Source organism: Apis laboriosa, unplaced genomic scaffold (genome assembly GCF_014066325.1).
Source record: "Apis laboriosa isolate Shangri-la unplaced genomic scaffold, ASM1406632v1 scaffold122_cov146, whole genome shotgun sequence".
NCBI lineage: Eukaryota > Metazoa > Arthropoda > Insecta > Hymenoptera > Apidae > Apis > Apis laboriosa.
In genome coordinates, this window is record NW_025221084.1 from 2,458,214 (window position 1) to 2,483,735 (window position 25,522).

Genomic DNA, 25,522 nt, shown 5'->3' on the forward strand with positions numbered 1-25,522 from the left:
CTTCTATACAACAATAAGTTCATTAATCGCTAGATAGGATCGTTTGTATTGATACTTTCGTCCTTACGCGTTAGTTCCAACACTTTCTCGTATCCGTGTACGTATGTATGATGGACTATGACAACGTTTAAACAAAAGCAAAATTGTTCTTCTTCTATTTTTTTTCCATCCTCGAAATACGTATACTTCATAAATATAATATCTATCTTCGAATTATTTTTTTTTCTCCGAGTTCCTTTTGAAAATGGAGAAAAAAAGGAGGATCATGCACATGTAAATATTATTATAATACGTAATAATTTTTCCATATATAATGAATATAATACACAACTAACAATACGTAGCAACAAGGAAGAAGTTTGATTTTATGAATCTATAACAAGAATTCACAATATCTTTCTATTTTTCTTTTTCTTTCTTATATGATTGCAATCGTATTTCAAGGATTCAATGCTATAAATTTCGTTGTCTGTGCTTGACGTCACTCAGCACTGGAAAATACTGGGAAAGTATTGGAATCAAAGCCGAGCATCGCTCTAACGAAGAGTAATAACGCCGTGCTCTACTTCCGCCACCGCTCTTTTCGATCGGCACAATTATTCGATATATTTTTGCAATGCACTTTCATGCCTCTATCTCTTCCTTTCTTCTTTCTTTCTGATCAGCATTTCTTCTTCTTCTTCTTCTTCTGTATTTCCGATCGGCGCGATTGATCTTGGTTTCTTTTGATGCGCGGCGACATCTACGACACCAACTGACGTTCCTAACCTCAAACAGTGTCTGTCGTACAAGATGCTGTCTGCATTTTGATGCATACAATTTCAAATAGCATAATCATCGACTAGGTTCGATCACCATCGATATACATAACATTATAGATATGCTTATGGTTCACCTAACGTTGATCCGCTTTGAGGAGATCTGATCTTTTGATGATCGATGATCGTCGAACCTCGTTTAACGATTTATAATCGTATTTAACGATTTAACTAAATCACGACGTTTAAATTAGTTCGTGATTCATTAAATTGAAATCGAACACTATTTTCTTCTTTTTCATTCGTTCGCCCACAAGGAACACACTATTTTATGCTGATCAATATTGTGTTCAAAATTATATTTAATAGTTCTCCTAGCACCAATGAAGGACCTAAGAAGAGGCTTATACGTTCCTCGTCAAGTTCTCAGAGTTTCCTATTATTCATCTTGCCACGAGATGAAGAAGCACGTGTACAATTCAAGCGGACGCATGAATCTTGAAGACGAGCCATCTCTACACATACCACTCTTTGATATCTATCAGTTCTCGTTTCTTGTTAGTTTTGCTACCATTGGCGCCATTTTTCAAGGGACCATTGAACGGTTGACCGGAACCAGCGGCGCCCAGCAGTGCTGCATTTGGATCCTGGCAGAAGGTTTTCGTCTCGTCAACTTTGTAACTGGTCTCTGGACGATTTTTGAACTTGAGGATGATCAATATGATCAGAACAATGGCGATCAACGCCGCGGCTATGATGCCAATTATTAAGGCAGCGTTCTCCGCCGCCTCGGACGTTATCCTTTTGTTATTATTGTTCTTTGGTGGCGTTGGCATCGGCGGGAACATCGGGGGTGGTTGTCGTGGAGGTGGGTCCGTCATCTCTGTAGTAGGCGTTTGGGGCATCACAGTAGTCGATCTTTGCGTCACAACGCTACTGCAATGTTTAAAACAGAATTGGTAAGAATATTTGTAAATTGTACGTTCGAAAAAAAATTTTTAGACGAAGAAAATATAATGAAATTGAAATATTTAGATTTATAGTTAAGTATTTTACAGAGAATGGAATGTTTGATTGGAGTGGAAGATTATAATGTTACTACGATATTTTGAGATATAGAATATCAATGGATATTAATTTATGTTATCATATTATTTAAATGGAACACGATTCAAAATATCGATTGCGAATATTTGTTTCCGAATATGTAGTTGAGGATTTATGATGAGATATATTTGCAAATAATCTGTTAATGTTTATTCAGATTAACATCAGCTACCTATGAAGATAACGATCTATATAGTTGGAAAGCTGTAATAAAATGTAGTAAAATGGATGTAAATATGTGATTTCTATTTTTGTGACAAATATGTGAAGTCTATTTTTAAGAAACTCATAATCAAAATCATTAGGTAAATCAATCAAAAATTAAATTAGCTGTTAATTTTAAATATTTGATCGAATGAATTATTTCAAATTTAATTAATTTTTAAATTTAATTTGATTATTTAGTGATATGCATTCATTTTATTTTGGATCTTATAATTTTATTTTTAAATTTATGAAAAATTTATAAAAAATTTAATTATATCATGATTATTATTATTTATATTGAAAAATTTAATATTTTCTTTAAATATTATTTTAAAAAAACATTTTTTTGGATTTTGAAATATGCTATTCGATATAACTATTCATTTAATTATATTTAATTATAATAATTTAGAACTGACAATACTAATTTGTCGAATACCAATAATTTTTAAACTATCGAAATTATCTTTCTGCATGGCTACTTCACACACACATTAAACTGTTCTAAAATCAACTACTTTGATGTCAAACGGTGAATTATTAGATCATTAGATCACATTATGCATCATTAAATATTAGTTTAATATCACAAAACTTTGTAGATAATTTTCTCATTAAATCAATCCTTAAATTTGTTCTAAGATTCTCAATAAATGATTATAATCTCTACTAACATTCTATAAAACAATAGTGATTATTATATTAAGTAAGAATATCCTTATAAAATTTTTTTAAAATATTTTTTTAAAATCAAATATAAAGGAAAAATAATGCAAGATTTTTAATATTTGTAATTCTTGTAGTTTTTTTCTTTATTTTACCAATTCATTATATTTTTTGAAATTTATTCCTATCTCTTCTAATGTTAATTAAATTTTTATTTTTTTAATGTATTTTAATCGATATGAAAATTATTAAATAAAATTAAGTATTAAATTTAAAAATTAAAAAATTTCATTCATTTATTTGAAAATTAATCAAAATTCTGTATTTTCGTATTTCTAAATAATATTTACATATAAGATTTTGGTTTAAATTAATGTAAGTATTTAACAAATTGTTTAACAAATTTCGTTCATTAAAAAAAATAAGTAAAAGAAAAATGAGTTTCTAAAATTTTATATATGTACTATATATATATACGAATTGTTTCGTAATTAAATAATAAAATTTTTTAATTTCTAATTTTAAATATTTGCATATTAAAAACAATTTATAATAAAAATACTTTTACCAAATTAATAATAAATCAATGACTAAAAATAGTAATTCTATTTAATTATAATCATTCAATTATAAATTTGAATTAAAAAGTTTATTAAAATTTAATATTGAAATTAAATAAATTAAAAAAAATTGTAACTTATATAGTTACCAATTGTAGAAATCGTTATTTGAATTAATAGCGCTTTCTAAATTAGAAGAATCTTAGAAAAACTTATTTTATTTAAAAATTAAATTAATGAAGATTGTCTTTAATAACAAAAAAACTTTACTAAGTATAAAAATCTTCATTAACATTAACATAAATAATATTAATTTATTATGCATACAACTATAATAATAATAAAACAGAATAAATATAAAATGGTTAATTTTTTGATTTCAAAAATAAACAAATATCCATATTTATATTTTTAACCAATTGTATATCTATCTACCAATTCACTTTAATCTCATCTTAAATCTGAAATTAAACTATTATCATAGAATGAAATAATAAATATAGAATCAAAAATTTATATCAACTTACTCTTTTATAATATACAATTATTCATAAAATTATATTAAATATCCAATGTGGCCAGATACTTTTGTAACCAATTATAGATTAAGATCCACCACTAAAGATACTAAATTAACAGCACATCGGAAAAGGACGACGCATCAAGAAAGAAGAAAAATATTTTCTATGAGCACTGTATAAAAGAGAGGGAAAAAAAAAAAAAAAAAAGAATAGAAAAAAAACTCTGTCTCTACAAAAGATACAATTAACGATGATAAAATAGAGATACCGGATCCGACGTGTCACCGGAAATACACATCACAGCGTGCACGTTCTATTTCTCGTCACTCTATCGTTTTCAACGTCGCCGCGGGATACGGGAAACTGGCAAACTCACCTGGCGTGGCTGGTTTCGAGGTCTGTGGTTGACACATTGTACTGGACGGAGACGGTGACGATGTCCCGGGTCGATGTCGTCGGCGAGGCTGGAGACGTTTGCGTGCTGATGTGGCTGGTCGTGTACTCGCGTTCCGTCGTGTACACCGCCGAGCTCGAGTCTGCTTTGGAAAATGGAAACGAGAAGAGAAACGTCAGCCGGTTGCTGCAATTACGCGTATCCGATTGGCCCGAACAGGGGTATGGGATAGTAACGTGCTACCGACAATATTTACGCGTGCGTAGGCCGGCGATATTCACGCGTGCGTGGCCAGCAGCCACGTTGCGAGCATCCCAAAGGAGGGATTCGTGTTTCGCGGTTTCCAGGGACAATTGTTCAATCATCCACACGCGTAACGAGTGTGAGCACGCGTGTTGAACGATGCCTCCCCCCACCCCTCCGCTGTTAATTGCTTTCCTTTTTCAATTTCGTAAAGGGTGACACGCACAGGGGTGCAGAAATAAAGTATAAGGGTTTAGAAAGGAATAGAAAGAAGTCTGATAAATATAGATGGTTATTTGTACGATTATTTGTAGGAATTTGAACAGACAATGGTTGATTATAGGTATCATATCAGAATGTATTTGATTGCGGCTATAGAAATGGGATATGGAAAGGGATTTGTAGAAAGGGATAAAAAGAAGGTAGATTAATTATAGATGCCAAATATGTATGTGACTTTAGAGAAGATAAAATATATTGTATAGAAATTTATAAAAAGTTTAGGAAAATACTTGAAGTGAAGTTTAAATATGTGTGTCGTTTATGTAATTTATGTAATAAGATTAGAGATATGAATTAATTAAAGATATGATTTTGTCAATATAAATAGAAGTTTAAAAAGATAAATTCTAAATACGTTATTTGTTTGATTGAAGATTAATAATAATGTATTTAATTTTAAAAGAGATATATAGGAAAAAGAGAAAAAAATTTAGAGACTTAATTATAGGTATCATATTGCGAAGAACATATAATTGATTTCAAGGGAAACGAATAGGGGTTTAAAGTAAATTCTAGATTATCATATTGAAAGTTAACGAGATGATCATTAATTATAGGTTTCATGTTACGAAGAATATATTCAACTTTAGGGGAAGTATAAAGGAGTTCGTTGTATGGGGATGTTGCACGAAAGTTCAGAGAAGAGCTTTTTAAGATTATGATATATGGTAGTTAATTTCATGTTAAGATTATAATTATATGATCGTTAATTACAATATCACGTTAAGAAGGAAACGATTTTAGAAAAAGTGTATAGCATATATATACATTCTATATGTGATAAAGATCATATTATTTAATTTTGAAGAAATGCATTAGAAATACTGTTAGAAAATTTAGAAAATTCGTATTTCAAAAGACATATTCAATTTTAGAGCAAGTTAAACAGAGAAGCAGGCCTATGTTCATTCGCAAGTTTATAAGGGCTTGAAGTAGATTTAATAGTGGTTGATAATGAAGTAGCGAGATTAAGCTGAGTCGAGAAATTACCAAGTTGTGTTAATTTTGAGTAATACTGGCGAGAACTTGCGAGAACTGTCAGTGGAAAGTTAGATACGAAGTTTACGAGAATATTTGTAAGATTTACGAAAATAAAAAAGGTAGGATACGTTCTTATGATATTTAATTCTTAGATATTTCTCGATCAAAAATATTTTTCTAAATTAATTCATTGACTGTTTTCAAATATTTCATCCCCTAAATTAAATCTGTTTTCCCATCAAAACGATGCAAAATTATTACAATTGAAATTTCTATAGTATCAATGATCTCCAAGGAACTATCTTGACTAATCGTGAGTTAGTGCACACACGAAGCGTAGCATGCCAGATAGAAAGCTCGTTTTACGACTTTCGCCATCGATTCGCGGTTGAACTAGTTACAATATGTCTACCAGGTAAGTTCGTTAACCGCTTAGAATTCGTCGTTCGATCGAAGCGTCTGCTGTCCTCAAAAATAATCTTTGAGAAAAAATAATGAAACGAATAAATTGTTAAAATTCACATTAATCTTTTGAATAGGAATTTATTAATCAATTCAAAAATTCAATTATCGATTATTCGAATCAAATTATTCTACACTATATATTTCCTAATAAATTATATAACGTAGTTACTTCAACGAGATTATTCAAAATTTCTCAAGTGTGAATGTAACAAAAATGGACGATCCTTCATATCCTATCAGAATAAGAATTTCAAATTGTTTAAAATCAATCTGTTCAATGAAGATCAAGGAATAGTAATAAAAAGGAAAGACGATCGTACCAGTCGGAAATTCTTACGATTTATTCGACGTGAAATTGCTTTAACCGCGATAAACGAGCGACAAGCAAACGATGAAGAGGAGAGGCTATTCCACGATGAAGAGCGGCGCACTGAAAAGATGTCGCATCAACGTCGCGTCGAACAGGGTAGTGCTATTTTCGTGACGGTCAACTTAACCGATAGCAGTTGGGATTGGAGGAGCTTTCAATGCATCAAGTTGAGAGATATGCAAATGAAGAGGACGCCCACGAGCTAAGTATTTCCATACGTTTTCCATATGTTTTTTTACTTGTTTTTTCTTCTTTTTTTTTTAGATTATTCACGTTTACTGACATAGAAGATCGGGCAATCCCTTTCTTCAATTAAGAAATCGTATAATGGAGAAGAGAGGTCCTAGAGTAAATCGATTTCACTAAATGCTTTCTGTTTCACGAATTTCACTAATAGAAGAATTTTATATTTTATTTTATATTTTATTGTAAATTATTAAAATTGAAGATTTTCAGGAATTCAAACAGATTAGTCGCAATTTCGTAAATACTCTTATCTGTAATATTCTAATTCTGGAAAAGAAGTAAAAAAAGAATAAAAGATAAGAAGGATCGATATAACGATTGCAAAAAAAGAGAGAGAGTACTTTGACCCAACGACAAAATCGTGACTAGAAAATATTCCTGAAACTATATAGATATACGAATTCTTTGAAGATATATTCACTACGAATTCCTTTCAACAACTAAGCAAGCAGACACTCTTTCAATAATATTTCCACAGACCCCGTTCGAACGGAATGCTAAAACCATTCCACCTCAGAACCTCGAACCTCCACTTCAAAGAGGCCATCGAACAAATTTCCGATGCATACTCGGTCAATAAAAATCTATCGAAAACCGCACACACAAATGTCTTGGAAATACTTCGTCTGGCGTGTGCAGGTAGTAGTACATACTAGAAAGTGAACGAGAGGAAACCATGCGTGGAAGATCAATACTGATAGTGTGATAGTGTGTTTCGTTCGGGAGTTTAAATCAAGTGTTCTGAAAACAAGAGTCGATGGAGAAAAAAGAATAAAATAAAAAAAGAAGAGAGAAAGAGAGAGAGAGAAAGATAGAAGAAAGAAAGAAAGAAATCAATAACGAGAGAATTAAAAGAAAAATGAGATAAAACGGACCAGTGGTCGATGTGACAAATATCTCCTCAGTGGTGACTGGTTCTCCGGAACCTTCCTCACAATCTTCCTCGTCGTCGCAAGAAGGACGCTCCTGAATATTTTCTTTATGGTGCTTCGGCCTAAATGTCGTCGGCGACCTCGTTGGCGCGACGTACACCGGTGTTATTATGTCGTCTGCGAACAGAGAAGGGGTTTCATCATTGAAATTGCGTAGGATGGAATGCGACTCTCGCATAATTCCTATATGATTGCATGGTTTGCGTCATCGGCATAACGGAAAATGAAAATGTGGTTAAAAGGGGAGAAGTGTGGATGCGGGATGGGCGATAATGGAGATAGAATGCGCGTTTGATTGGAACATTTTGTTCCCGATATCAGGCTCGTTTCAGCTTTCAATTCGGTTTCCATAGGAAACTTGACTGGTTTTCGATTTTCAACCGATTATTTAGGATATAACGGATGTATATATACATATATGTATGATGATCACATGATGGAGGGCGCGCATTGATGCATTTCGAATTGAAATAATGATATTATTAATTCCACAATAGAGATCATATATTATAGTGGTATTAACATGAACGAGGAGAAGATTTTTTTCAAATTAATGAGAATGAATTGGATTCAATGTTTCGTATTGAGCAGTGAAATTGGCATAGATCGTAATTGACGTAACTCATGCTATTGTTAGAATAAAAAGTAGATGGAGTATAGATATAGCGAGATAATAGGTAGATTTCGTGATCGATAATATGTAGATTTCGAAAAACAAAGTTAATATCGAGTTATAAATAGGTAAAAGAGAAATTGTTTTAATATTTTGTATATTTTTTATTTTTTTAATTATTTCAGTATTTTTAGAAAATATAATTTAAAGAATTAAAAATTTTAAAAAATTATGATAGTTTCATTCAGATGTATTTGTTATAAAGAATATTGAAATTATTATATTATTTCCTTAAAACATAAAATAGAAAATCGTAAAGATATTTATCTCGTTTGGTATTAATTTTAGATAAAGTAAAATAAAGGAAACAACGATCTTAACCTTTAAACTTTATTAACCATTAATTACAAATGATTTTAATTTCTATATTCTAAAAAAGAGAAATTTTATAATGAGATAAAAGTAAAAATTTTAAATTAAAGAATGTTTTTTGAAAAAAACAAAAAAAAAATATTTATAAAAAATTATTTTCATTGAAAATTATATTTTAATAAATTCTATAATTTTCATGATATAAAATTTCTTCTTGTTTTCAAAAACATATTGTTACATGTATTAAATTTATCATTATTACATTTAATAATGTCACATATGTAGCATTTTATAGTATTGTTTAATAAACTTTTACAACCATATATAAATTATGTGAATCTTTTTTAAAGTATAGCTTAAATTTTTTTTTTAAATAAGAAAATTACAAAAATTCTTCATAATAACAAATATTAAAGTGAGAATATAAAGTGACATGTAAAATTAACACAAAACAATAATTAATAAAATTTATACAAGGCGAAAAATTAACAAACTTTATACAATTAATATGAATTTAATATAAATAAGATAACGAATAAAAACATAAATATATTATTATTTTATTATCATATACATTTCTTGAAATTCTCCACTATGATCTTTTTATCGTTTAAAATGTCACGCGTCTAAAATTACTCGGCGCCAGCTGTTTGCTGCATTTATAATCACTGGTCGTGCATCATCTTATTCTCTTAAAGGGATCGTATTAATTTAGTTTTTAGTCAGCCGGAGAAGATTCCCGAGCCGGGTGGCAGAGAAACTGAGGAGGTCGACAGGAAGGAGAAAGGTGGGGTGCCAGTCAAGGATTCTAAATATGCAAATGAATCGAAGATACAATCGGGCAAGCATGAAGACGAAAAGGTAGCATGCCATGCGATATGCGAACCCGATCGTGCGTGCACGTATCCTCCTCTGTCCTATCTTAACTCTTCCATTTCCGTCTAGAAATGTTATTTTTGTTTTATCGATTATTAAAATATAAATATAAATGATGGATTTTGTTTACATTATGTTTTACTTGATTAGATTAGAATTTTATAATGTTATTTATTATGGAAGTTAAAAATATAAATAATTATTTTCGATAAGGATATAAATAAAAATGATTTTAAGAAGGAAAATAGATTAAATCATTTTTAAGTTTCATGGTCAGCTTTATGATTTTTCCTTTTATATATAAGATAATAATATAATGATTAAATAGAATAGAATGGAAAAGAATATTTATAATTATAAAATAGGAATTATAAAATAAAGAAGAATATAAAGTATAAATTATATTGAAACAATAGGAATATATTTGGTAGATTTGATAAAATATTTAAATCCATAATTCTAATTCATAAGTGTAAGAGAAAAAAAATATGTTTAATTTTCATTAAGTTTTATATTTGAAATCAATAACGAAATTATGTAACGTGATTATTATAATTTTGATTATATTTAACTTTAAAATAAGTAATTTATTCTTATTAATTTGTTCAGCTTAAAGATAATTATAATTCCTAATTTAATTGAGATTTTCAAATTATGTAAAAGATTTAATGTATACTTTTAAAATGATAACATAAACATGATACTTGAATTATTTATTATTATTACATTCGTATAGATATCTAATATAAAGAGAAAAATTATTTATAATTATTCAATCTTGATCACGAAAAATCATTTCAATGTTATTAATATGTTATGTACGATAAATATTATGTATTTTCCAACAATTTATTGATATTATTTATTTAGAAAATTTAATGATGAAAAATTATATGAGAGAATTCTGCAAAATTTCAAAATAATTTCTTTTTATTAATTATTATAATATTTTTACAGTTATTTTATATTTTATTTTTAAAATTATTATTAATGAAATATATAATCATATTTTTGTTATTTGTTAATATTTATTTTATTTTAATACAATTGATAATATTTTGATAAATTAAATAATAAATAATATATTTCATTTTTAAATTATATTCAAATGTTTTTTCAATTTTTAAATATTTTTCAATATAAATCATTCCAATCATATTCCTATTTGTATTAAATAATTTAATTTATTATATTTAAATTAATTATAATTAAAAAAAAATTTGGTAAGTGTCGTCAAAGGACGACAGTGCCTTACCATTTATATGTGTATTCCATCCTTGTCTAGGGGAGTGCTAAACGTCTCTCCTTTCATACTACACGTTGAGATGGCGCTTTTCACACTCTTATATAGAAACGTACTGTTAAACGACCACTTGCGAGAAAGTAGTTTTTTGTGAATAATTCGAAAAGGACAAATCAAATTTAAAAATTATAAGGATAAATTTTACTCGATATTATATAATCTATCGAATGATATAATATTTTAATCAATCCACTTGATTTCAAAATTTAATTATATCTATATGTATCATACACATACAAATATATATATATATATATATATGTATATAGATATTATTTATATCATACAATAAAATAAATCATTGCCAATAAACAAACTAAATCATATAATATTACGATTTCAACTATTGATTAATCAATTTTATTATCATTATCCATTTTTGCTGATATCAACTATTATTTATTTTTTTAAAAATAAATAGTATTTATGAAATTTATTTCGAAATATTATATTATTCATCGAATTAAATTTATCGATTATTTTGATATAGAATGTTTGATATATTTTTATTAATATTTTTTTTATAGCATTGTAAATATTATTTTTAATATTTTTAATATTAAAATTTGAATATCATTAATAGATTTAATATTCTAAAGAAGTTTGCAAATTCAATATTTTTAATATTAATAGCAATCACATTAAGATCAAATATATTTTATTATTTATAAACATGCAATTGTTTACACATATTTCGTCAATAAAATCTCCATGAATTATTATATTTGATGTAATTGTTTTATCGACACTTAAAAATTGATTTATGTCGAATAATTTTTCTTTCTATACAAAATATTGTGTAATCAATTTTAAATAATTTTTAAAAAGTTCATATAATGTATATAAAATATTGATATGTGCGAGGTAAAAGAATAAATGTGCACAAGAAATTCCTCCGCGAGAAAACGTGCAGGAGGAATTACTTACGCTTTTTTAAATATTACTTACACTTACCGGAACCTGGCTCATAAATTGGCGTACATTCTTCGTCCTCATCATCAGCGGCACAACCACTTCCGGCGCCAGAAAATATTAGATCATCCATGACTCCCGGAAAACCGGAAGCTGGTGTCTAGAATAAAAAAAAGATATGAGAATTTATTGTATATAGTTGAAAATAAAAACAATTGTTTTGAGATTTGAATGTGAGATGAATATAAAACAGAACTTATTACATTTCTAATATTGTAGAAAATTAATTTAAAATTAATTTAAAATTAAGAAAACTATTTGATATTTAATAATAAAACTATTTGATATTTAATAGTAGATAATTATTTTAAATTTCTATTAAAACTTTTGTACATTATCTAATATTTAATTTTGATATTTCAACAAACTATATTTGAGAAGATTGCATATTAAATCTTTATTATTCATATCTATATCCTATATTATCTATTCTAATATCCGTATCTAATATTGAACCATGTTATTATTAATAAGCCATTTATGAATATAATTAAATGCTAAATTTCAAATTAAAATTATATGCAACAATTTACAAGATATACCTATGCAGATTATTAATTAGAATTATATAACGCAGTAAAATCTCATATTAGAATAATGTTCTTGTATGAATCACATAATTATAAAATCTTAAAATCATTATACATATATTTATCTAAATAAAAATTTACAATGAAATAAATGTTTTTTGTGGAACAAAAATGATTTGAAATGAATCATGTCATTTAAAATTAATTAAAAATTTAATTTTTAAATATGTATCTATTATTTCTTTTTTATTTTATTAGATATAATCTATTAATGATATATAGAATAATGTTATCAATTATGTATATTGAAATTTAATTACCTGTTGCATTCTCTGTAATGGAGCTGCACGATCCAGAAGACTTCCAGGAGGTAATAATTGAACATCTCCTCTGGTGATGATTCTTCCATCTTTCGAAGCAGCAAGTTCTAAAATTCGTGCACCATTTACAACAAGACCAGCAATTATACCCAAGAATGGCCTTTCCACTCTGCCTTTGTTGCGATTCCATCGACCGCCAATTTGAATGGTTGATTGACTATTGAATACCGTCAATTGACGACCTGCAAATAAAAGTAAACATTATTATTAGACAAAGATCTTTTCAATTGATAATTTAATTTCCCTTCAATGAGAAATCATCTTTAAATATAAATAGTTTAAAATTACATACATATTTTATGATGTGATCATAAAATGAATTATATTAATTAAATTAGAATTTTCAAGAGAATAAGGAATTATTGTATATATAATAATATATAATAAATAATGTATTACTATATATATATATAAAATAATAATATATAAAATAATGTATTACTAATATCTTATTTTAAATAAAAAATTACATATTTTCAAATCCCAGATAAAATTAAAAAAGTTATATACAAGAATATATTTTTTTAATATTTAAATAAATTTATCATTAGAAATTTATCATTAATGAAGAAGTTACATATGATTTTTCCAAAAATTTAGAGTATTCATAAGAATACTCTAAAGATAATAAAAAAACCTGTTAACTGACCATAGTAAGTATTTTTATTACGTATGTAATGGTAAAAATCGAAGGGATAATTTATTCTGATTCACCGGCTGACAAATGTTTTCGTTTGACCACTTAACAGGCGAACAGAAGCTATTGGGTATAGCATGAGTAACCATTGACCGGTCCACTTGGCCTACAAGTAGTGTATCTTATAATTAAAGAAAGATGGAAGTGTAGGTATACCCTCCAATGTTTCCTACTCCTTCGCATGGGTTTGCTTCGAGCCCTTTCCCTTTGTAGGGTCTAAATTTGGTTGGTTTTGAGAACAGGCTAACATGATACGCGTGGAACTCTTTAGGGTTCGATCTGCCCTTTGTAGTCAACACATATACATTGCTTGCATTACCAGCAGATATATGTACATCATTGTGATAAAAAGACGTTCTCTAGCGAATTAAATTATTCTTAATACTTAAACAAAATTCGTAAAAATTGAAATTTTGCATTATATTTTTAATGTCCAATTTTTTGATTTCTTAAATTAAACATTTTTTTTATTTTATACTTTTATGTAAAATTGTGATTTTACATAAAATTATAAATTAGCTAAATAATTAGAAGATAGATAGACTTTTTTAAATATTTAAAATAATTTTGTGCAAACTAAATAATAAGCTCTACTTATTATGTATTATCTGAAAAATATTACGTTTAAAGTATTTAAGCACATTTATTTAAATATTTAAATTCTTAAATATAATAATTCTAATTATTTAAATTTTTAATATATTTTATATTATAAATAACATGTCAATCAAATTATTGAAGAAAAATTAACGTAAATAATCGAGTTTGTCTTAATGTCATTTTGAACTTAATTTGTATTTAATGATACATTATAATTACAATTCTTATATAATGATATAATGTTATGTTTTCAACCAAAGTGATTTGTACGTTCATTTTAGATATGTATATAAACAGGAGACACCAATCAGGCCAGCATAGTAGTCTCGGAGGTTCCCACGCTCATCATCTCGAATCATGACGATAAAGTCGATCGGCAGAGATCGATAATGTGGCTATTTTTTTATTAGGCGACTAGAAACCGAGGACGCAACTGGGACCGGATACCGTTCGAATAGCTTCCATCCACGTGACCTGCCATGGGCGAGTTAAATACCACCTTGTACTAGGAAAGCAACAAACCGAACGAGCTTTCTCTGGACTGGTTCAGGTGGAGGAAATGGAGCCATTATCAGGGCTTGACTATGGATAATAATTTTCGGTGAGCCGAGAAAAAATGAGCCTGGCTGACAGGCTTACCAGGATTGCAGAATCTTATAGGAGGATGTTCCGATATGTGTACCGTTTTAGGCACCGTAAAGATGGCCTCTCTCAGCTGCCCTTTCCTTATCTTTTGTTAGGATACAACATAACTTGTGTCAAGTTCTATATTTCTTAGATTATTTATTAGTATTGTGATTAAAAGAGAGGATAAGATATAGATTACTAATGAAAAAGACTTTTTATTACGAATTTAGTAATATTATTATAATAAATTTTATATTTTAATTTTAATCTGATAATATTAAGATATTATTTATTTATAAATATATATAAAAATCATCAAAAAGTTTCTTTATTATTTATGAAATTATTACATAGTTTTATTATATTTTTTTTATATTATTAATTATGAATTATTATGTGATAATTAAAGAAAAGAATTATTTAAAGAATATAAATTTTCTTTAATAAAAACAGAAAATAGTAATAAATGATATAATTAAAGAAATTCTGAAATGTTTGTGGATATTTTTATATGTGACCAATCAAATTGACGTCATTCTTAAATTCATTTCCATTCGATATTAGATAAGATAAATGTACGAGATAAATGTCCATTGTTTACTACAAATTTCATTACAAATAATGATTAACCTCCTACGTTTTATTAAAACGTTTTATTTTTTTATACTCATGAAATTTATATATTATATTTATAATATTAATCAATTTTATTTATTTAATTTTGTTTAATGTATTTCTTAAAATATAATAATATAAAATAATTTTAAACAAATATAAATAAAAATTTATTATATTTTATGAAAATAATTTTTATAATTATTTATATAAATATATAATTATATAGATATTATTGAAAATTAATAGAAATGAATTCTGAATAAAAATTTAATTTACTTTTAGAATTTTTAATCATATAATAAAATAAAATTTTATATTTTATATTTTTTTAAAGTACATTCCACATTATATACGTTTATTATATTTATTTTATGAAATCCGATATTATTTATTAAATTCTCGAGCAAAATGAGTTTATTAAAAATAAGAATATATTAAATATCATCAACTATTTACACGTGATTAATATTAACCGATTAAATACAATTATTCAAATATGAATATGACATGGAAAAAATTTAATGATGATATTTAAAAAAATTAATATTTAAAAAAAAAAAAAGATTTCAAACAATAATTATACTATTAATTTAATATATCTATATACTATTAATTTAATATATCTATATATGATTTCAATATATCTTACTATAAGTTTCTAGTATTAAATAAAATATGTTAATTGATATTTGAATATAAAAAATTTATTACCAAAATTAATATTTCTAAAATATTTTTTAATTTTTATTGATATTCCGATATTTTTATTTTAATATTTTATAATCTTATTTGGAAAAGATAAAAAATTTGTATTACAATACAAGATGAAAATAATACAGTTTAAACAATACAGTTTATTATGATACAATTATAACTTTTCCTATTTCCAATTTCAAATTACTCTATTCTCAATAAAATATATCTAATTTGTATTATTATTTCATTTATCGTTACAAACACGATAAAGTTAATGTCTTCAAAGAAATTATTCTATAGTTATGTCATACATAGATAACAGAAATAAATTATATGTCATCAGCCATATTCATTCATACAGAACTCGACTCGAGTTCCACGATACATTTTTTTCCATCCACTTAACTAGCACTTGCCGACCAAGCATAGTGAATCTATCAGCGTGGTATAAAAATACAGCTGGTTGATCGTTTGTTTGACGTCATATTTAAGTGTATATCGAGAGTTATTACACCAGAAGAAACGCACGTGCCAGCACGCGTTCCGCATTACCACCTTGTTTCTTCAATGATTTCTTGTCAATGATAATGAAACAAGTAGGTGGACAGATGCCTTTTCGAAGGAAATAAACGTGTCACTCACACCGCATTCCGATTTGAAGAAGTCCAATAAACTGTATCACTTTATTAGGGGAACAGAAGGGCTATGGGTGTGTTCGGGTTCCTTACTCGACCAATTGTGAAATTTTAGGCAACTGGAGAATGCATGACCTTTTGGCATCCTCTTTCAATCAATAAGGAACGACTCATGCATCGTGAATTTCTTTTTTTCCGTTTCTGATATAGACTTTTGTATAATAAGATTGAATATTATAATATCGAAATATATTTTGATTATTTATTTTATTATTAATACATATATTTAAATTTTATATTCAATTCTCTTTCCCAATCGGAGAATATAGAAATATAATATTTTTTATAAATTATAATTAAGGAAATAATATTTATTTTATTATTAGAATTTTATAAAATTCGAATTTATAAATTATAAATCACAAATATCGATTTTTTAACACATGTATTGTTATTATATTGTATGTTTCTAACAAAAGTCCGTTAATGTTTCATTTTATTTATTTTATTTTATATTTTTTATATTTTATAAAAAATGAATTAAAATAAATCTAGCTTTCTAATATTTAACATTTTTATAAACATACGAAAAGAGAATATGATCTTTTAAATGTAAGAATTTGATCATAATCAGATTATTGGAAATCATTTTAATATATTTGTTGTATTTTTGATCGAAGGCGTAAAAATCTCGATCGTCTAACGTTTCGTGGCAATTAGCTCTTGCGCGACATAATCTAAATTAATAAGTAAACTGACAGGAAAGTATGATTAACGTGGAGGTGGTGAACCCGAAAGTGGGTTAAGGAGTCGCCTTCGGTCGCTTAGATAAGTGGCGCATTCGGTTAAAATGGATCAGGAGAGAAGAACCAGAATGTGGATCGGATTGCCTAATATTTGGCACCGCCTTCGAGGAATTACTAAATCGACAGTTCCGTAGCAATGGCGACTGCCGAGAAAAGGAAATGAAGAAAAAGAAAAAGTTGGATTGATAGAAAATTTCATTAATAATAAAAATGAAATTGTAAAAATTTCATATAATGATATAACAAAGATATATTATTTGAATTCCATTATTACTTTTATTTATATAGTACTTTTATTTATAGTACTTTTATTTATTTATTTATATAGTACTTTTATTTATATAAATAAGAAATTATTAATTGTTTTCGATATTTATTATAATGATGTAATAATAAATTACACTATATATTAAATGAAGTAAATAAGATTTAAAAAATATAAATATACTTATTTACTTAAATAATAACTTTTAAGTTATATGACACTGATATGATATTAAAATAAAATAATAAAAAATAATAATACAAATATTATTTTTTACATCTATATTCATTGTTAGCTATATAGTTTAATATTCAAATAAAGATGTATAATTTAAATCTATTTTTAGAAAATATTAATTTAAAAATTAGAAGTTTAATAATAATTATTAAAAATTTATTAAATTAAATATAATATAAAATATAAAAATTATTAAATAATTATTAAATAATTATTAAAAATTTTAATAATATAGAGGTAAGAATAAATATCTAGTAATTAAATGATAAATATAATATTTATGTGCAATAAAATCTTACAAGTATTAGTTTTGTATAGATAAATATTAATATTATATTTATTATATTTATTTTTGTAAAGAACAAATCTTGTTATATAATCACAAACTTACGTGTAACGCAACAATATACCAGTTTCATATGAATGTTGCATTATTCAAATCCCTTTTATAACTTGTTTGCTTGACCACGTGTAGTTATACCTGGTAAGAACACGTGCTGCATTTCACATTGAAATGTAGTTGATTTTGTTATAGTTGCTTCATTGCTCGTTTATGTAAGAGTAATTGAACTGTTTGCGTATTCAAAACTAGTTTTCAATAATTCATACAGTTCATCTTATGGTAATCGTAATATAGATAGTACTAAAATTAGATTCACTTACAAATAGAAAAGAAAATTAAGTATCAATTGTATCATGTTAAAAGAAGATTAGATATGAATTGTATCATGTTAAATATCTATAGATAGGATAAATAATTTTATAAGAAGAATAATATTATAAATAATATTATTTCTTTTGAATTCTTTATTTATAGTAAGATTTAAATTATTCTATAATAATATAATAATAATGATAATTCTTAAGATTTAAAATGTTTAAATATCTAAAATATGATATGTAAAATTTTAAATTGAAATTTTTTTAAGAAAAAGAGATTAGTATTTCAAACTATTTTTATGAATAATATTCAATGTAATAATTCATTATTACATATTTAAAACTTTTAACTATCCAAGAATTTGTATATCTATATAAATAGGAGATATTCTTCCTCTCTTATTCTTGATATTAAAATATTTTTTATTTCATCTATTGATAATATACTAAAACATAGAATGTTACAAGTTAGAATAGTAATTTTGTAATCTATTATATTTGAACAAATTATTGAGATTCAACTTACAATCGATCGACAAATAAAGCTAGATAGATCAATAGATCTACACGTGTTTAGTTCGAGTCTATACAATGCTCGAAACGAACAAATAATAATCGAAATCGAAACGTGGCCATCGAACATTGATCCCACGGACTTTGGGAACCGTTTAGTTTCGCAACGCTTTTACTGGTGGGAACGAGGAATGCTATGGGTATACGCTGGGTATGGGAAACATCGATGATTCCCAGGCAATGGGAGCAGAACGTTTCATACGTATGAAACATGAACGCGACAAGTAAACGCACTTCGTGCGCCATGTAATCGTGTTTATCGCGATAAGCGTTGACTTTTAAACGATTGTTCTTTGTCTTTTTTTTTTCTTTTTTTACAAAAATTCAATTCATGCTATGCAAAATAACTTAAGACAAAATAAAATATCAATACGTCTCTTAAATAAAGAATGCAAATGAGATCATTGTATGATATAAATATGATATTGTAGACAAATATATGAATCGGTGTAGTCATTTTGTGATTGATTATAGTCTCGTTTTTTTTTTATAATACGTTTTTTTGCGTGTATCAAAGAGAAATATAGAAATTTTGATGTATCAGTGGCGTAATAATTATTTTTTCAATCTGATTGTTGAAGAAAAATATATAGTAAAAACTTTTATTTATATCGTCATTCGTACATTCGCGGAGAATTTATCAATGGAGCAGCAACAGACGTCATAGTAGGCGCTGACTAAGTAGTAAATGAGCGGAGAACCCGTTAATATCATTATAGCGGCAGGTAGTAGTAGGCTTGTCTGGTAGGTTCGGAACAACAACCTTGAGGATTCAAGGCCATTCCTAGTACGAGCTCGACTGGTTTAGGAGAACTACCACTTCAACATGTTCGCCGGATGCTTCTAAACACGTCGCTTAGATCAATCCTAACCTACCTTACATTCTATACACGCGTATCGTGCGTGTATATCATACGAAATAGATTTCTCTGCCTCATTTCTTTGCCATTTATTTAAATTGAATTTTTTTCTTCTTCTAATTTCGTTTCTTTAATTGTCTAATAATATTTAATTTTCATCTATCTGTTATCATGTATCTGTATCATTTACTAATTTATGATATTTATTGTTAACGTCAAATTTGAATTATTTAATTTTTGTCCATCATTGAATTTAATTAAATAAATTCAAGAAATTATAAGAAATTTTATTAATTAGTTTTTATTAATTATTAACAATTTATATATTATTGTAACAATTTTCCCTATATATAATATAATATATATAAATCCAAGAAAATGTTCGGAATTTACTTAAAACACTTCTATAGAAATCATTATACATTAACTGATTTGAAAGAAAATAATTGATATCATCAAAAAATGAAACATAAATTATTAATGTATATAAATGTATAATAATAGTTTAGGATAATAATTAATAATAATTAATAAAAATAATCCTAAACTAAAAATACAACTAGATTTGAATTAATCTACATCGATTTTCAAATTCAAATAAGAATAGAATATTTTGTAAATAAAATTTATAGAATAAATTTATTATAATCATATATGAATCATTTAAAATTATTTTAGCAAGATCGAAAACTAAGATATAACTATAATAATAATTATTCGATAATCCAATAATTACCTGCATCCCGATATTTAAATTTTAATCAGACTCTGAATCTCGAAATATAGATTGCTTTCCATGAAATGGAATATCGTCGAAGCAGAGATCTATAAACCCGAAATTACATACAGCTTAGTAAGAGATTTCTTCTGTCAGGGATATTTCAAAAACGTGAGAAGATTACGAGCGATGCCACACTTGGAACAGTTTGGGCATTCGATAACCGCGACTTTCCCATGGCACGCTTTCTCATGCTGTTGCCACAAAAAATAATGAGATTTCGGGCGTGTTAAGAGTCGTTGTGAGAACGAACCGTGAGAAGATGTTGAACTTGGGGCTGAATTTGGTGATTCTTGTATCAAGTGACTATCAAAGGGATGAAAGTCGTCTTATGATATCGTTACTAATCTTTCTTTTTTAATGTATAATTATGCTTTAAGGAATTTGCGATATGTAATATCATTATCTATTTTTTTATTAATTGAGAATGATTAAGACAATTTTTCTTTCATAAAAAATGTAAAATGTTATATATTGAAACTTGGTATATTTCTTAATTTTTGTATGCTTAAAAATTATAAAAAAGAATTAAGAAAGGAATTATAACTAAAGTTTGTTGTCTTAATTATTAATTAATAGTATAAATTAGAAAATATCAATTGTAATAAAATTAATCAAAGACATTTATAATATATTGTTTGGATATTGGATTCCAATAATGAAATTAAAAATTGCTATATTGTGTAGAATATAATAATAAGTAGTAGTATGTAATAATAAATATTGTATAATAAAGTAAAGATACTAATAATCATACATTACATATAAATGAAATAAACTCAAAAGATATATGATCGAAATAATATCAACAATAATATGTTACAAAATTCTAGATATGACTAATATTTATTAAGGCAAATCTTGATATACATAAATTGAAAATATTGATCATTAACATTATTTCCATTTAAATTTAAATCTCTTTCAATTTAGTACATATATAAATTCTCAATCATTCAATCTTTATATGTTAAATTTTCATTTCAATATGAATATTTTTTCTAATAAAATATTCGTAGATAAATAACTTCGACAAAATATATAAAACTAAATAAGATTTAATTCTTAATATTAATTAATTAACTATCAATCTCAGTCGAAAATCAATATTAAAACTATCGTTCTATAATATATATTAAATAATCAAAAAAATTCTATCGTTTTTTTTATGATATTGCGATTTAAAATTGAATATAATGAATATAATGAATTACAGAATTAGAATTAGAATTAGAATTATGATTTTCTTTACATATTTATTATGTTCAGACTAATAAATAATTCTTCTGAAGTTCTACTTTCGAATCGTTAAATCTGGATATCTCATCTTCAAAATTAAAAATAAAATGTTGAAGAAGAAATAAAATCTTTTCCCCTTTGAAATAAAATAAGAATAAAAAGCTATTTTTTACATTCCTTTCTTTTTTGCTACAATTTTCCTTTTTCAACAGAATTTTCCTACCTAATAAACGTATTATATACATATTAAACTATTAAAATAAAAATGCATAAATATAATAACATTCCGTAAATAATTAAATATCTGTACATATCATAATTATATTTCTACCCAAAATCCAATATTAATTTTACTTAAAAGAATCTTATACATTTATATTACTTAATTAAAAATAAAACAAAAACTTTTAATTGAACAATTTCAATAATTCTTAATTATAATCCAGAAACCAAACTATCTCTCTCAAACACGAACCGCCATTTCGAACGAGAAAAGCGCGCAAGGGGTAAATCGGTAGGGCGTACGACCAGCTTTGCCATTCTGCTCTCCTAGTCGATCTGGGAATCTGTTTCCCCTGAAGTCGCTTGAATTCTCACGATCATGGGAATAGGTGTTCCTCCGGTTGGAACTGTCTGGGAACGGTGTCCCGTGGGAAGCTTTCGAGATCGTGAAAGACATGGAAGAAAGAAGACGGCGAGTTGAAACTCTTTTCCAGGGCTGAACGCCTACTACCGAAGCAGATCGGTTCGATGCTTCCAGGGACGAGCTCTCTCACGCTTTCGACCAGCCTGTGGGAATTGTCTGTGTTCCTCGGGAACCATGCTTGGGTACGTGAGAAAGTATGTGAAACGCGCCGGCGACGAGATCATCCTTGACATTTTTGTCACGCGCCGAGCGTGATCGTCCTCTCGAGTGCGAATACTCTTCGGTTCAAAGGGCGCGCCTTAGATTAGCACGATGACAAGGTGGAACGAACGGAAATTTTTTAGGAGACTTTGGAATTTGAGATTATGAGTTGGACAGATGTGCATTTTTTGCGCATAAGTGTTAAGATAGTTGTGGAAAATAAGATAAACTTGGAATATTATTAGGAAGTTGTAAAGATATTAAGGATTATTTATAACTAAATTATTATTTATATGTATATACACATATATATATTTTTATTATATTTGTATTATCGTTTTATATATTTGTATTATTGTATTATTTAATTCTATGCATGCTATATCATGAGTCAATTCACATTGTCTCTTTTATTTAATTCATTCCAAATTATTTCAAAGGAAAATAGATTATTGAATTTAATGGTAAATTTATGATTGTTAATAAGTTTATATATTATATATTTAAATTTAATAAATATATAAATATTTTATTATAACGCAGTTTATTAAAACTTTTCTAATATCTAAGATCCGCAAATGATTTAATATATATGAACAAATGTAATTCTTTCTTCAAAAGATTATTTTGGATTAATTTGATTGGATTATAGTTACTTATATCATAAATAGGTATTAATTCAAAACTCTTTTAAATAATTTAATTAAAATGAATGAAATTTAAATAATTTAATTTAAATGAATAAAAGTTAAAGCTCAGAGTCTTTTTACAGAATAATTTATCAATTAACACTTATAATAATACTTATAAATATATATACTTACAAACATACTATTAAATATCTATTAAATATCAAATATCTATTTATCTATTATCTAATAAATATCTATTTATTTGACTATAAGTTTAATGGATTATAGCCTTTTTTCCTACAATAATCAGATTACTCTTATTCAAAAGAATCATTACATACTGATAACTTATAAGTCTTATAAAGTCTCAAGTTAACAGCTTCGATATTGTTAATATTTTATCCGGTATATATCGGTCTTTTTTTCCCCCCAATGTTATCCTAATTAATCTTATCTATTATCTATTATATATTTAATCGATTCACAAAATACATTCCACGCACTTTCTCGATCAACGCAGAATCATCGACTTTTCGTCCAATTATCGAACATAAAAAGAAATCACGATAAGGATCGAAGTTTACGACCACGTGTACTTTATTCTCAACACCATCCAATTCCCGTCACGGAGGGTTAACCGATTTAAAGTCTACTATAATAGTTAACGTGGCTAGTCTCGAAGGGGCAGAGAAGATGAACGAAAAACGACAAGAGGAAAAGGAGAGGAGGAGAAGAAGATAAGAACGTATCTTCTTCGGGAATGAGGTCGCTTCTTCGGCCAATTAAATCGTTCCCACGGGATCGCACCGTGGGAGAGTCTGTTCAGGAACGCGAGAATCGAAGCATCGAGCCTGCCAGGATCTCATGCGACTTCAGCAAGTCGTCACGAAGGGCGATGACGATCGAGGGAGTACGACGAGTACTCTCATCCCATTTCGTTTTCGTCTATCTGCATTCTGGCTCGTCTGGCCGGATCGTTTTCCTTTTTTTCGTTTTTGATACGGGTTCCATGGATACGTACGTAGATAGGGAGAGGAAGCACGGCCGTGCTCGCGTGAGAACTCGACAAGGGCTCGTGGGAAAACGGCGAAGGCGCGTGGCGCTTGTTACACCAGGATCACATGAGGTCGTAGCAGGTCGATGGTCGATGGCCGGAGATTCTGGCGGGAATCCACCCCCGCATGAATTCCTCTTCTGATTCGATGTTGTCGCAGTAGTTTTTTTTATCGGTGAGGTATTTGGTTGTAAAATTTAGTCATAATATGTATATACTTTATAATATGTATATACTTTACTTAAATTGTGTTATCAAAACTGATAATAATTCTGTTTTATATCAAAGTTTGTGAATATATAGACTATAAGGTTATATGTGGAGAAATGTTTTTATTAATGGAATATCATTTCGAGGGGATCAAAGCAATCAGTTAAATTTTCAATATTATTTTTGTTTTTTTAAGTACAGCTTTGATATAAAATGGAATAAAATTTTAAATTATAAAATAATGAAATTTTAATTCTATATTGCCCTGTTGTGAAAAAATATTTGTAGATGAAATTGTGTATAAAAATGATAAATTTTGAAAATTGATTTCGCGTATTCAAAGAGATTTATTATATCGAGAAATAAATTGCTTGATAAAGAATCTATTATGTTTTACATATACATAAATTTTCACTAAGATCAGATTTTTTAAAATAAATATTCCTTTTAAGATAGTGTAATAACGTAGAATTTTTAAGATAGTGTAATAAAGATGTGATTGGTTATAATTGCAAAAAATTATTAATAATAGAATCTTTACTATCCGATTTAATATTTTTCAAATAAATTTAAATGTTATTTCATTATCCGAATATAAGTAAGGACATAGAATGAACATAGAATGTTTTATAACTTCAATTCACAATAATAAAATAATATTTTATCAGTCAAAGTAAACTGAATTAAATATTTTTCTTAAAAATATTGAT

General features: G+C 26.9%; 1 protein-coding gene and 1 non-coding gene across 2 annotated transcripts in view; both read right to left on the minus strand.

Moving 5' to 3' along the window:
• Positions 1 to 247: 247 nt before the first annotated feature.
• Positions 248 to 25,522, minus strand: part of LOC122720222 (neurexin-1) — a 420,486-nt gene continuing 395,211 nt past the window's right edge. The window contains exons 21-25 of the mRNA XM_043946779.1: positions 12,719 to 12,960; positions 11,851 to 11,968; positions 7,676 to 7,849; positions 4,196 to 4,355; positions 248 to 1,694 (exon numbers count right to left, since the gene is read on the minus strand). Of these exons, the coding sequence (XP_043802714.1) occupies positions 1,274 to 1,694; positions 4,196 to 4,355; positions 7,676 to 7,849; positions 11,851 to 11,968; positions 12,719 to 12,960 (1,115 nt within the window). The 3' untranslated portion in view covers positions 248 to 1,273. The remainder of the gene's footprint in view (positions 1,695 to 4,195; positions 4,356 to 7,675; positions 7,850 to 11,850; positions 11,969 to 12,718; positions 12,961 to 25,522) is intronic.
• On the minus strand, positions 10,805 to 10,912 carry LOC122720294. The gene has a single exon (XR_006347741.1). It is a non-coding gene; the product is annotated as a U6atac minor spliceosomal RNA (small nuclear RNA).